This window comes from Melopsittacus undulatus, chromosome 7 (genome assembly GCF_012275295.1).
Source record: "Melopsittacus undulatus isolate bMelUnd1 chromosome 7, bMelUnd1.mat.Z, whole genome shotgun sequence".
In the NCBI taxonomy this organism is placed as follows: domain Eukaryota; kingdom Metazoa; phylum Chordata; class Aves; order Psittaciformes; family Psittaculidae; genus Melopsittacus; species Melopsittacus undulatus.
In genome coordinates this window covers 44,888,355-44,903,844 of record NC_047533.1, presented here as the reverse complement: position 1 = coordinate 44,903,844, position 15,490 = coordinate 44,888,355, and the positions used below count along the sequence as shown (strand labels likewise).

Genomic DNA, 15,490 nt, shown 5'->3' with positions numbered 1-15,490 from the left:
ATCTCTTAGTACCTATTTTAGTAAAGCTTATCCAGGCACTCCCTTGACATCTTGGGGGGTGGGTGTGTGGAGATGGCAGTCCAGGGCAGGACCAGTGCTTATCCTTGCAGGAAGGAGACAGGAACCTTTCTGTGCCAGGACTTTCTGTTAAGGCTTTGATAACCTTCTGGCTGTGGCACAATGCTCCAGTCCTGTGACCATTGCTAGATGGGTGAGACCTGTTATCATGATGAGGGGGTTTAATCTTTTCTTTTTCCCCTGTCCCTTAAAAAATATGCACTAGTTTAAAATGAGAAAAGCTCCCCTTCCTACACCCTTTCCTCCCCCCCCCCGCTATTCACTAGTAGCAAAAGCTTCAAACCTTCCAAATACATTTAAACACTTTGATTCTGGAAGAAGCTCTTGCAATTATGCAGGCTGGTGACTAATGCTCAGGGCTCTTACCAGCATCACAAGCCACATCTATGTAGTATTTTCTCTTTCATAAGTGACGCAATTTGAAGTAGGGGGTTTGATTGAGGTGAGCCTCTGTTGCATAAAAACTTGGCTGAGACTCTCCAAAGAAAAACCCAAATGCCCAATCACTCTGGTGAGAGGTGCTGGGACTCTGGGCTGTAATCAACAAACATAAGGTTATGGCTGGTCTCTCGCATAGCAGATGAAGCAAGGTGAGGACAGCCTTCAGTTCTCTGGGAAGCTGCTCTCTGCTGCAAGCAGAAGGAAACAGGATGGCAACACCAGCCACGGGGTTTTATTGGCAAGCAGTGAGGTAATCTGCTCCCCTGAAATATTGTATTCACAGAGGTGTGTAAAACTTGATTTGGGTCATTAATAAGCCTAATTTTTTCCCTGTGCACAAGATCCAGCCTGAAACCTTGGCTCAATATCCGTGGTAGTAGGAAGCTCTCACCTGTTGGATCCTTCACATCCACTTTGCCTTTCCACTCACACCAGAGCTGTTCCCTGATGGAAAAGAAAAGGGGTGGAGAACCTTTCCTCTTCTTTTTTCAGTATGACCAAAGGGGGTCTACAGCTCGACAGTAGTCTAGGTATCTCATTCGTGATTCACAGACTCTTGGGTTTAAAGCCACTGAGGAGAGAAAAATGACTTGGTGTTCCAATAGGGTTGCCTAGGGAGAGGCACAGGCTGTTCCACACCAGCGTTCCTCTTCTCGTTGCCTGTTTCCGTACCGCTTGTCTTGCCTTGCTTGCCTGGAGGCGAGCAGACCCTGGGAGCTGGCAGCTCTGGGGCTGGCTTTAGGGTAAAGTGCTCCAACAACCCACTTCTCCAGCAGTGCTCCCACCCCCTGCCCCGCTCACTCCTCGTTTCTCACGGGGCCGAGCGCTTCCCCTGCCGCCGAGCGGGGCTGTCTGCGGGCGAACAGCCGCTGGCAGCGGGGATGCGGCCCCCTCCCTCCCGCCGTGCCACTCGCCGGGCCCTGTCATTTTCCAGGTAAGATGAATGTCTGCCCCATCCATCATCCCACGGTCCCCGAGGGGGCGGGAATTCGAACCTCATCAGCCTGGGACGGGCTGGCTTTGTTGGCCTGACAGGGCCGCTCTTTTGTGGGCTCCGTTGCCAGGATTTAGCCATTTACATAATGGATCAGCATGAAACAAAACGCGCGGGAATGCCTCTTCGCCTGTTCCCACTCTTTTGCAGCCGGGCGAGTTAATTCATAAATGTGTATCCCTCTCCCTCGCAGACCTGCTTTCTTCCGAGGAAGAAAGGCGCGCTCTGAGGCCACCGCTCCTCTCCTCGCCTGCCACCGAGCGAGCACCGCGGCAGACCCCCGCCTCCCTCCCTTCCCCTCGCCACGCGGGGCCCAGCGAGGCGCTGCCTGGAGCCACTTGGGTCCCGTCAGCAGGGAAAGGTGAACGAGGAAAAGGTGAACGAGGCGGACCTGGTCCCGGGATTCCGCGTCGGCGCTGCCCGGGCGGCTGAAGGTCGCTGAGCGCCCTTTGTCTTGCCCTTCTCTACCTGGGCAGCGCCGGGGGTTGTTGCAGGCACCGGCCGGCCCCAGGGTCCCCCGCGCCACCCCGAGGGCCGAGCCGGGACCGGGCCGGGGACTGAGCCGGGTGGGCTCCCCGGTGAAGCGTGGCGGCTCGTCGGGGCGGGCGCTCCCCGGTGGGCTGGCTCACGCGCCCGCCCCGCCCCGGCCGGTAGCCTAGAAAAGTGGGTGTGGGGGGCGGGGGCTGCTCGGCGGCTGCCAGGGCTCCCCCCGCCGACCATGAAGAACCCGATATCTCAGGTAGCGTCGCTGCTGCTGGAGAAGCTGCTGCTCCTCGTCCACGTCCGGCCCCTGCCTTCGAGCTCCGGCGGGGAACCGCCGCCGGCCCCCGCCTATTACGACACCAGCTGCTTCAAGCGGGGCGATCTGCTGGAAGTGCCCCGTACCCTTTTCATTCACTTTGGCATCTACCTGGGCGAGAACCGCGTTGCCCACCTGATGCCCGACATCCTGCCCGCCGTCACCGATGACCGCCGGCAGATCCAGCGGGTCGTGACCAACAAGCGGCTTATCCTGGGCGTCATCACCAGGACAGCCAGCATCCGCGTGGACACGGTGGAGGACTTCGCCTACGGCGGCAGCATCCTGGTCAACCACATGGATCGCCTGTTCCAGGACCAGGTGCTGGGCAGCGAGGAGGTGGCCCGCAGGGCAGAGAAGCTGGTGGGCACCACGGCCTACAGCCTGCTCTGGAACAACTGCGAGCACTTCGTCACGCACTGCCGATACGGATCTCCCGTCAGCTTCCAGACCGACAAGGTATGGCCCGAGCGACCGCCGGGGAGGCGCGACCCGCGACGGCGCGCAGCTGACTGTAGACGGGCGGCCGGGAGCGGCACTGCACGGCCCTTCCCGGCGGCGGCGGTCCCCCGGGCGCTCCGCTCCCCCAAACTAAGTGAGCGCCCGACTCCCGGGGATGCTGCCCGGGGCCGTTCTCCCTCAGCGGGGGCGCTCTGTTGGCTTCAGGTGGCGAGGAAAGCGAAACGGAATTCATAATGCAATTACTGTGTTCTTAAAATGCTCGGGAGCAACTCAAGTGCTGCGGCTGGAGCCAGAGCCGGGCCAGCGGGAGAGCCGGGTGGCTACTGCCTGTTCTAAGGGAAGGAGTGCTGTCCGGTTGAAGCTTTCCTCTTTAACCCTCATATTTTCCTCTTTAACCCTTATATTTTCATCTTTTCTTGTTTTTCTTTCTTTTTCCAGTTCTGTGAGACTGTGAAGATGATTATTCGGGACCAGAGGAGTGTTCTTGCTTCAGTACTGGTGGGATTAGCATCGATATTCTGCCTTGGTTTGGCACCCTCCACCACGCTGCCTACGATCTTCATTCCCTTCGTTCTGTGGATGGCTGGCTAACAGCCTTCCCAAAGGCTCGTGGCCAGCACCTGTATATAGGATGTATACTACTGTATTTATGAAAGCAGATTACTCATCATCATTGTGTAAAGTCTCCTAACCTTGTGTACCACTTTTAAATACAACTTTGTCTAGAACACAGTGCACAAGGCATAGCTTACTGTGTAAGCCAAATAATAGATTTCCTGAAAATCTCGGTACATTTTAACACACCTTTAAATCATGAAAAAGTAGGGTTATGATGCAGTTCTGCTCCTTGCCTTTCGTTGTAAGCGATTCTGGTAATATCCTTCATGTTCCTTAATTTCTTAGCTACATATGCAGGTGTCACAGCTGTTAATAAAAATAGATGATGGAGTTCCACGAAGTGATGGATATTTAGAACAAACTGCTCACCTCTTCATTCAGTAGATACAGAGAGTATTCAGAAGTTACTGTCTCTATTCCTAAAATACTCTTCAGTGGAGATACAAGTGAGTAAACAGACTCTTTTTGATAGCAAAGAAGAAAAACTAACCCTAGGCTGGGCTCTGGGTGCTGCAGAAGCACAGCTGCGACTGGCCACAGCAATTTTCCTCCTGGGAAATGTTCGCAAATCTCTCATTCGCATTAATTGCATAAACAATGCTGTACTGAACAACTTTTAATAGGGTTCATGGTAAGGAAAGATGGCAATTCCTCAGCATTTTCCTTGCCAATGGGAGTGGTTAGTGTGGCTAAGAGAAATGGTGACAGAGGGCTTGAGGGGGTACACAGGAAGAAGCTAGAATGCTTTATGACAACCAGTAACATACAGACATCAGAAATTTCCAGCATTGCAGGGCACGTGGTAGGGAGGAGGCCAATTTAGTCCCTACCTTCCCTCTGTCACGGGACCCATGTGAGTGCCGTAAAGCATCCAACATCATTTTCTGTGGTAGCTTTATTGTCATTTTGGATATTGCCTTAAAGCAAACGCCTCTTGGTGAAAGATGACATGTCTTTCTATACTCATTCACTTTCAAGCCATCAGCTGGTGTTTCATTCTTTCTGTTTATTGAGAATGTGTTCTGTTGGATTTGAAATCAAGTTGACCTGTTTGAGTGCTAAAAACCTTTGTTAATTTGTTTCTTAGCAATGTCTTGATGTATGCAGAGAAAGTGTTCAGCTTCTGGAATGTCTTCCGTGCGACACATGTACTTACACGTTCATGTGCTGTGCCTGTCTTCCTTTCTAGTCAAAGGCAAATTCAGCGGTGTATTTACCAAGGACTGAACCTGAGATTTGCTTCTTTCTGTGGGCAGTGCTCAGTATCTTGTCATCAGCTCTGCTACTGAAGTGGCCACTTTCCCCATTTTCAGAGACTCATTTTAGCTGTGCTATAAACCCCCTTCTTTTCCCCTAGACCTTACAGCTGCTTGAAGATGGGATTCTTGAACTGTGAGTCTACTTGGCTGCTCTCTAACCATCTTTTTTCTGGCTTCTCCACTATAACCGACAAAGAATGTAAAGACTGGGGTGAAATTCCAGGCTCATAGGAAGCAGCAGCCTGACTGCTGCTGCCATCAGCCAAAAGGGGATTCCAGCCTAGCTTTCAGTGCACATTCAGCCTGCAGCCCATGATGCTTTATGGTGCTGGGTACCAATTTCTGTTGGATCCTTGTAAACAACTTCTGCTCTGCTTTCAAAGATTGCAATGTTCAGTGTAACTGTTTCTGGTAAACTAAAATTAAGGTGTTTTTTAATTAAAATGAATTACTTTTTCATAGTGTATGCATTAGTAATATTTACATAAATTCCAGTGTTTTTTTTTTACTTGCTGTGTATAAGGTATGAACTGTAGTCATTACTGCAATTATATAAATAGAATTTATTCATTTAAAAACATCTATTGGCCTCTTGAAATCGAGTATAATGCTGTAGCATTACTCTAACATATCCCAGTAGGGCACTGAACAGTCCATTAACATGCAGCTACATGGTGTCTGATTACAGGTGGGCTTTTCTTTTCCCCTTTGTTTACTTGGGATTTATAAGAATTCCAGTAATTCTTATGATTTGCTTATACAATAAACAGTAGGGTCATGACCAGTAACCAAATCACAAGTGAGATTTTTGGAAGGCAGAGAAATGTTCCTGCTTTAACTGCAATATCTAAGGACCCTGAACACTGTGTTCAGTTCTGGGCCCCTCACTACCAGAGAAATATTGAGGTGCTGGAGCAGGTCCAGAGAAGGGCAACAAAGCTGGTGAAGGGCTTGGAGCACAAGTCTTACAGGGAGTGGCTGAGGGAACTGGGTGTTTAGTTTGGAGACGTGAAGGATTGGGGGGACCTTATCACTCTCTACAACTACCTGAAAGGAGGCTGGAGTGAGGAGGTGGCTAGTCTCCCAAGTAACAAGTGATAGGACAAGAGGTAATGGCCTCAAGCTGCACCAGGGGAGGTTTAGTTGGATATTAGGAAACATTTCTTCACCAAAAGGGTGGTCAGGCATTGGAACAGGCTGCTCAGGGAAGAGGTGGAATCAATGTCCCTGGAAGTGTTCAAAAAGTGTGTAGACAAGGCCCATAGTGACATGGTTTAGTGGTGAACTTGGCAGTCCTAGGATAACAGTTGGACTTGCTCATCTTAAAGGTCTTTTCCAACCTAGCTGATTCCATGATTCTAAGACCAACACTTAGCTAATGCTGTTGAACAAAAAGCATCCAGATTAGACTGGGGGACTAAACTGGGATTTTCACAGGTGTCTCTGAAAGAAATTAAAGCAGTTCCTTGCAGCTGCATTAGTAGAAAATTTTCCTTCAATACGTGAACTTCTAAGCTTATGACATGTTTTACTGTATCCTTTCATCAAAGACAAGTAATAATGTGGGTGTAGGAACAGAAGTTCAATTGCATGTTCAGTTTTTCCTGCCACCTATAATTCTAGCAGAGATCTGGAAATTTTGTTACAGGTCAGGCATGAGTTGATTCAGTCATATGCTGAGGGGGAAAAAAATTACTAGTAGGCATGAATTCTCATGTTCAGCTCAGCGTGTGGTGTTTGTGCTTTGAAATATTTTGGTAAAGGTCAGTGTCAACTTTTTTTCTGTAACTATGTGAGTAAAAATAAGCACTTGTCCTAGGTGGAGCATTGCATTTCAGGCATGAGCTCAACTGTGATGCTGAAATGAAGGAGCTAGTTATAGTATGATAAACACAGAAAACTCTGGAGCAGTTCAACTGTCCAGAAGTGTGTGTGCTTAGAAATGAAGTTGTTCATTAGTAACTAAGTGATGGTGATGAAGAGTCTAAGTTTAGAGCTGCAGATTATTTTAGTGGTGGGGCTGTTTAGAAAAGGTGTGTGGTTAAGCCAGAATATGAAATTGAGGAGTGTAACAATCACCCCTGTGCCACTGGGAAAGGCAAGTAATGAAGATATCAGGTTAAAAGGATAGATGTTTCACTTCAGGCTTTCCAAAGAAAACAAAAATAAAATGAGCATCCACAAGGCTTAAAATATTTTTACAAAACCTGTATTTAAAAGAAAAAAAGGAAAAATAAATTTGCTAAATGAAGACATTAGAACAGTGAGCTTTCTGTTTGTATTAATTTTAGCTTGGAACATAAATGATTACTCATTTTGTGGTGAGCAGTCATCTGCTACTTGATTTCACCTTTGGGTCCCTCCTGTGCTGAAGAAGAATTCATGGTATAAATACCACTGAGGCTTTTAAAGAAAATAAAATCATAGCAATACTTGTTAAAGTCTGAGGGGGTGGGGAAGAGGGAATTAAACTTGTGTGTGACTTGACATCGTCCAGACAGGTTTCAGAAAGCAAGTTACAGCAACAAATGTTAGAACTGTGATCTCTAGAAACGACACGGTGTTATATTTTTTATTGCATGTTCTCACATTAAAGCATCAGACACCACTGAATGATATAGAACTGTACCATACAGTCATTAGTTATCATCTCCTTTATCCCCTGAACTTCTTTTAAAAGAAGTTCTCAGGTGACTCTAGGAGCCCTTTCCTGCTTATACTTTGTAATAGCTTAGGACCTGACTCCTCTGAGCACTTAACCTTCATGAATGGGCTTACTGATGGGAAGTGAAGACAAAAGCTTAGTCGTTTTGAGGCTTTGCTGTAGTGCACTGCACTCTCCTGTAAGCCTTACAGAAATCTTTCAGAACACTGCCACTAAAATAATTTCTGCTGTAGGAATAAATCACTGGAAGTATTTGAGGGCTATTTTTGGCATAATTTCATAAAAATCTATTCTGTTCTGTATTTGGGGGCTTAGCTTTGCTTCTGAAGTCAAGGGAATATGTAGGAAATGGCCCTGAGTGCTCAGAGACTGTAGGAGAAGGGGGGAAGTGGGGTGATCTTTAAGAGACAAATAAGAATTACACTGATTGCAGTACTGCTGTTCTGCCTGCGACGAAACAGGTGATTTGTATTTACTCTCTGTCTGGTAAGGTAGAAAACTTTCTGTAAGATGTTCTGTATCTTCTTAATGTTTTCCCTTATTATAAGGGAAATTTAGCCCTGTGACCTTGTAATAGTTGCCTCTTCTCTGTGGTGTGTCTGTGAATTGGAAAATAGTTGGCTGCTCTTGTGATAGTGTGATTTGGATTCCCTGCAGCTACATCACACCTATAACTAAGTGCTTGGCCTGACAAGGCAGTGAAAGTGGGGGAAGGCAGATAATGTAGGTTTATGTTACTTGCAAGGGCAAGGCACACTAAGCTTTCTAAAGGACCAGGGAGTGAATGCCTCTCTAACTATTGCCTACAGTTTCTCTCTTTTGAATTCTTTCCAATTTCTATAACCGATGATGACTATCATCTCTGTTTCCCGGCAAGCTGCGAGACTTTGTTAATATTTGCATAAGGTTGTGGGTACCTTGCATTGGACATACCAAATAAATAGAATGCATGGTTCTTTACCAGAGTTTTCCAGGAAGCTCAGGAGGTGTACTATTTTATGCAATTAAGAGTACATGCAAATGAAAGGTTATGCTTTGCTAAACTTGCCAAGCCACCTTATCTTCTGCTTCTGCATAGTCTTGGACCTGGCTCAGATACGCACCTTGCTATTATGCAGAAAGTACCTGCACATTTCCATTCAATACTGCACAGAAATACAGAAAGGGGTAGGTCTGCTACTGCCACATGGCACGTAAAATGTTAGTAATTATTTCTAACCAAAAGGGAAGCAATGTGGGTGTGAAGATAATGAGTGGTCTCCTGCACCCCTGGTGGAAAAACAGCATTAAAGAGTAACTTTTGCTATTTCTGTTTGCAGACAAGGTTGTAGGCAAGTGAATGCTCAGGGAGAGGGAGGCACAGTCTTTCAACCGCTCTCATTGGGTCTGTCTAAAGGACTGGCAGTGCCCTCCATCAGTAGCCTGGAGCTAAGGATTACTTGACTGCCTCCAAAACCAGAAACAGCACAGCTGTGAAAAACATCATACTGCATTTAGCCCTAGAGAAAGAAGGCTGTTTGGTTCAGCACTATGGTATCACAGCTCTGTCGCTTCTGGAACCTGAACAGATTATCAATTTAGGATCCTGTCCTGTGCTGCAGTCGCACCAGCTCACCTGAAGCAAGAGCTCTGAATCATGCAGGTATGCCCCTGGCTGTTTAAATTCCATTCCAAGACTTCTTTCATTCACCAGTTACTTTACACACATTCCAGCTCTGCTAGTTCCTGAGGAGTCCTTCCCAAAGTTATCTAACTCTTCCCAAGCTTTGGAAGAGGAGCCTAAAGGCCTCACTCAGGGCTAAGAATCACTTCAGACTGGTAAGTGTGTAAGGCTGCAATGCCTGATGTATATGTGAAGGTATAGCCCACGATATCCACAGCCACGTTGAGATGTCCCATTCCTCAGTTTTATCAAGCTCAGGATGTGCACAACATTTGCCTCCTCTGGAAATCCAAATGTACAATAAACTAGAATATGGCCTTGGCAAATAGAAGCAAAAATACCATCTCTCCATCCCATATGTCGGCCATTTAGCACTGACAGTTGCTAAAAAAGCTGTCTTTACCTGCTTTTAATTTTCATTTAAAGACAGCTTTTTATTTTTCTTTAGTTATTACTCCCAATATCTGACAGTAAATAGGTTTGGTCATGCTGTATGTAAGAAAGAACCACTTTGTTGCACAAGTAATTATTTTAGAATTACAGTTCCATCACGTATTGACAGACAGGGTGTAGACTGGAAATGTCTTTTCAAAAACTAGCCTGGAGAAAGCAGTAAATCTGTGTGGCCAATGAACTGAAATTCTGCTGAGGAACACAGCGTTTCCATTGTTGATGTCTTTGAGCAATACCAGTAACTCTCACTGTTCGAGCATTGAGTTGCACAGGCAGTAGACCTGATACATAGTCATGTAAATGTGTTTCAAAATTATAATGAGGTTTTTATGACTTGCAAATAGTTTTTTTTAAAAGCAAACTGGAAATATCCATCCAAACCAGTTACAGAGATTACTTTTCCTCAGTAACTTTCTCATCTGCATTTTTCAGCTTCAGGACTGTTTGTGTTGAAAGCCCTCCCACAGACAGTACTTACTTCTGCAATTAAATACAAATTTGTGCTTGCAAAAACAGTCTGTTCTTATGGGAAAGCCACCGGATTTGTGACTTTAACTGTGAGCTCACTGTATAACTGAGAAGGAAGGGAGCATGGGATGTGAGCAAAACATATGTTTATACAAAAAAAAAACCAAACAAACATTTGAGCTTAATAAAAAAATAAAGAGAAGTAACTTTAAAAATAAAATCACTGCATATTTTAAAAATACCCCATTAGAAAAGTCACAGTAATTCACCAGATCTACCACTGAGTGCATAGTACTCCAGGCTTCTTTATTACAACAGCATCATTGGGTTACATTTCTTGGAGCTAAAATCAACAGGAGCTTTGTCACTGGCTTCACAGAGAGCAAGACTGAGTGTGAAGTATTCCCACCCATTTCACATCCTCCCCAAAATCTCGTACCTAAGGAAATTCAAGAACAATGTTCAGCAATGAACCCCTGGTGACTACGAACTTTACATTGAACTATGATTTGAAGAATCTTATGGGTCATAAACTGGGCAGCTTTTAAATTTTTTTGTAGTTTTTCAAATTATTCAGACAGCTGCTTGTGGACAGTCTGTCACCAGTGTTTCTGTCTCTCTTTTCTTGCTAGTTGAATCAATGCATGCTTCAGCTGCCTTCTATGATCTTTTTCTGTGAACACAACTATTCTCATTAAACTTCAGGGAAACTCCACTCTCAATCCAGAGCTGCAGCAAGACAACCAGGAGCTGTTAACAACTTAACTATCTTTGAGAGCCATGTATACAAGTGCCATTTTTTCCCTGCAACATCAGAATGAGCTTGGCAATATGTGAAGGTCAGTTTAGCCCCATGTTGCTCTCCACCAATGAGCAACAGTGAGCCCTTGGGGACAGGGTACTGGTACAGACAGAGCCTTGATACATTGTCAAATATTTCTGTAACTAACAATTCACAAACTTCCAGCTTTAAAGCTTGCATTCATTTCATCATGTTTAATACTATTTCCCTACATTTGCTTGTCTTTCTTACTCCTTTTTTTAGTTTATGTGTCTGGGCAAAGCATTATATGGCAAGATCGTGATACAAAAAAGCACTCTCTTTTTTTATTTGGCTACTGGATCATTACATCAGCTGTCCCTCCCATTCTTGTATGGCAGGGAACAATGAGTAATCATTTTGGGTTCATTATTTTCCCCTTGCTGTCTTACAAATCAGATATTCCCGATGTGGAACTCAAGAGTTTTTGCATTTTCTCCAAATCTGTAGTGAAATTCTTCGGAAATTTGGCACCATTATTCTAGGACCATGGCTGCCCTCAGAACCTCACTCCACATTACACCTCTCAGTCCAACTTTGCCATCCCAGAGTTTCCTCAGACTTGAATACAACCAGTCTTGTTAGTTTGTTCTGATTTACTCCTCTGTCCTAAAATGCCTTTTATAGACTCCTCAGTTTATGACTACTGTGAAGCTCTTATTGCCTGTAAACAGGAACTGGCTTGCTTTGAAAACTTTAGTGTTGAATATTAAAAAAGACGGTGGTGTTTGGGTTTTTTGTTGTTGCTGTTTGAGGGTTTTGTTTGTTTTGTTTGGGTTTGTTGTTCCCCCCCCCAGCAGCCCAGTTCCTCAAAAGGCCCTTTCTACATCATCTTCCATTTCTCTCTTTGGCAAATGTCCAGCTTTTAATACATTTTAACACGGCCCTTTAAAAAAATATATATTTCTTTCTTAGATTTTATGTTAGCAAGGTGATCCTCTGAATCTATTTTAGCCTAGGTCCCTGGGGTTTTCTAAGTAACTAGCTTATGCAGAGTGCTTGTGCTGTTTAAGACCTGCTTTTTGAAGGGTGGCATTTCTAGTCAGCCTTTGCCTTTACTTGTAACCCTGCCCAGCTCGGGTGCCTCCTGGGTTGAAGAAGCAGCAAAGCAGTGTCTCCTCAGCGTCCAGTGTGGACACGAGCATAAAAAAAAATCCCAAATCGCTCGCCTGCTCGGCATGGTGTGGACAGTGTTGCAGCATCCCTCGATGTTGGGAAAAGCAAGGTGCTATCTCTTTCAAGACAAAACCAGCCGGGGCTGACAAAACTTTTCTGAAGATAACATACTCCCACCTAGTGGCTCTCTTCCATTCAGGAAAACGCGCCATCCCCAACAAATACGGCAGTTAACTGTGAAATTCACATTTAAAGAATGGGTAAATCAGATTATTTAAGATGAGGTAACTGCTAGGTAGGTTTAGAAATGTTGATTTTGAAATCCTGTTTCACTAATGTGACATCTAACTGGAAATCAGGAAAGTACGGTTGAACTGCATAACATTGCTTCTGTTTATATTTGCTCATAATGTAGTGGTTCATTTTACTTTTTCATCACAGTTTTGGCTGTGGCACTAGGTTTGTGGAAACGACAACAGCTGGATACGGACAAGCATTTAGAAATCATTCTGTTAGCTGTACTTAATGAATCCTGTAAAAAAACCCTCAAAGATAAGTCATGGGATTCTATGTGTGCATAATATACAAATATATATATATGCATATAATCTATAAATATATAAAAATATGTATAGCGTATAAATGAAAGAAGCACACAAAACCACAGGTTACACTGCTTCAGACTTTATTAATTGTGTCTCCAAGCACAGCACTCTATCTTTAAAGCCTCTGGAAAAATATAAAGAAAATTCCACAGAAGCACTGTAAGTAGTTTAACTACAACTGGAATTGACAGTTCAGAGTTTTCTGACTTAAAAACTAGTTAGTAGCTCACAGCAGCTGTATCATAAATTAAAAGGATGTGAGCTTGATAAATTGATGCTTCTTAGGATTCTCACAATAAGCTGTACTTCAATGCCAAGGAGGAACAGCCTAAAGAAAGAGAGGACTCCTTCCACTTTTCAAACTTCAGTGAACATATTTAAAATGTTTAGTTAGGGTACTTTAAATATTTCAATCAAGGAAAAGTAAAAATGAAATCCTGTTCTCCAGTGTTACATACAATGTCACTTATTTGCAGAATTATTAAATATTCAAAAATTAATGTGATAAAAAATCTGTAGCCCCCCCTGGTAAACTTCCAGTTAACATTAGGTTAGATCAGGTATGACCAAAGACTTAGTTTGATGCCTGATGCTTGTTTGGTTCCGATGCTGAAACATTCTCTAAGACTTTCACAGAAGGTGCTGTAAGTGCAAGTATTTTCTGACGACATTTGCAAAGAAATTAAAAACTGACCACTGACTGAGAGGGGACTGTCTCTGATCCTTCTATGCCCTCTGGTGAGTATGGAGACACCAGCAGCGTGATGAAGGGAGCCCGCTCCGTAGCTCTTTGTGCTTCACATCCTTGTGGAAAGATAACTTTTGTTTCCAGACTGCTGGGGCAGTGGCCACTTTCAGAAGCACTAAAACTGCCAAACCTCTTTAACTGCTGCTGTACAGACATGTGTAGGATATGCTATCATTTCAGAACTCATTTAAAGCATCTGCCTAAAAAGCAGACAGGAAAGCATTCTGTAACAGTGGAACATCAAAAACCACAGTACTGCAGTACAGAATTCTCCATCTCCCTTGGTCCTTCCAGTTCCCATCCTGTTTTCCCTTCTATTATCTGACATTCACCTCTTTTTCCATCATACGTTTGTGGTGTTACTTTTACAGCAGTTCCCATCTGCTCCTACTGTTGTCTGGCAGTAGAGGGTTGGCTCCACTGCCAGACAACAGGGCTTTGCTTGGTGATTGAAGGTATGTCTTTTTCATGCAGGATCCAGGTTTTTAGAGTGAGATGTGGAAGGAGCAGAAAGCAATCGTCTCCATTCTGGAGGCAATGAGGGGAAGTGATTTTATACACTTCATTATGCACATTTTACATCACTCTGCACTCTGCAATGTTGGCTTAAAATGGATTTAATTCAATTTACATCAGTGAAATTGTTGATATTCACTCATCTAAGTGAAGTTGGAACATGCTTCAGGATCCATTATCTCATATTCACTGCATTATCTGCATGTTAAAATCATGTGGTATGTGTGTCTCCAAGTGCTTTACAAAAAAAAGAAAGCAATTTTGTATGATGATTTCCCTACAGTTAATATTCTGTTCCCTCAAATGCTTATTCAGCAACATCAGATTCATAATTTTATGATTAAAAAGATCTCAACTCTTTAAAGGCAGAAAGCTGAATGGGAGCAAACAACACCTTTTGAGAAAAAAGACCCTTTAGGCACTAGGATGCCTTGTTAGGAGGATCTTACCTAAGCCAGCAATGCAGCTACTTGATAAAACGAAACACCAAATAAAATGGACTGACTGAAATGAAGTCTTTCTAGACAGCTTATTATAATTAGATTTACAATCCTATTATGTCTAGGTTTTCTACAGAGACTTTTGTCTAAACTTCAAAGGACGTCTGCTTCCTTTTAAAGTATTTCTACTACCTACATATCAAACCTGTCAGAGTGCATAAATACTACATACCCTCTTTTCCTGCTCCAGGCCATAGTAAAATTTACACCAGAAAAAAACCCTTATGCTTCTATTAATGTGTATTACAACTGCAGTAATAGCCCACTCCAGGAATATATATGCTGGGACTTGCTAGCATTCCAATGAAACAGAAGTTAAAAAACATCAAGGACTACTGTGTTACAGCTACCTAAAATAACTCAGAAGGAGAAGCAAAGCAACTGTCTGGTGCAGTGCTATAAAATAAAACATGCAAGAAAAAGTCCTCTTTCACATATTTAAATTTAGCCAAAGGAATAAATGGCATAATCCTGGCAGTACTCTGCCCTCATTCCCCATCCATCAGACTTGTAACAGTTTCAAAAAGACGTTTGTGAGGAAACTAACTCAGTGTTAACAGGAACAGTATAAAGCTTTAGGGTAAATAACACATTATTTGCAATTTAAGGTAATTTTCTAACCAGAAATTGTGCCAAGTGCTTTTTGTAAATTATGCTGAAACTCTTGTAAAAAAATACTGAAATAAGGTTCTATTTATCCGGTTTAAAAGTTAAACAGTGACATTCTAAGGTACCGATTCAACAAAGCAGTAAAGAACTAAATACTCAGATCGATAACAAACATTGTTCTGGGCCTGGTCTTCTTCCCCATTTTTTAGTAAATCTTTGTTAATAATAAAAGAATTAAAATATGGCATTAATTTGGATGAGTGGTGTTTACAGATGTATGGGGAGTGAGAAAGAAATCACAATGGTGATAAACTGTTCCTTTGTCAGTTGTCAATAATTGTCACTCCTAGAAATGGGAACTAAAATGTTAATCATCCTTCTCTTACCACAGGTATCCAGGTGATGGCCACTGATAAATAAGTGAGGTATGTCTTTTGAATACACAAAACAATCATACTATATGAGAGAAAGGGAAATTAAACCAAGGTGGAATTTACTGGGGGCAGTACCTACATGGAGGAGAGAAGCATTTATCTCCTACAACTGTTCCAGCTTGACAGAATTACACAATGAGTTAAAAGTAACTAAACCTAACATTTTAAAATGGGAGATTGACTGAAGGGTTTGCTTGTTGAAAATTCTGCTTGTTGTAATAAAAGAAAAGCAACACTTCAGA

The 15,490-nt window shown here is 43.5% G+C and overlaps 1 protein-coding gene across 1 annotated transcript; it reads left to right on the top strand.

The window, feature by feature from the left end:
* Positions 1-2,215: 2,215 nt before the first annotated feature.
* LRAT (lecithin retinol acyltransferase) lies at positions 2,216-5,110 on the top strand. The gene is made up of 2 exons (XM_005148937.3): positions 2,216-2,771; positions 3,213-5,110. Exons 1-2 carry the CDS (start codon positions 2,232-2,234, stop codon positions 3,363-3,365), a joined length of 693 nt encoding a protein of 230 aa, XP_005148994.2. The 5' UTR covers positions 2,216-2,231; the 3' UTR covers positions 3,366-5,110.
* Positions 5,111-15,490: the final 10,380 nt, after the last annotated feature.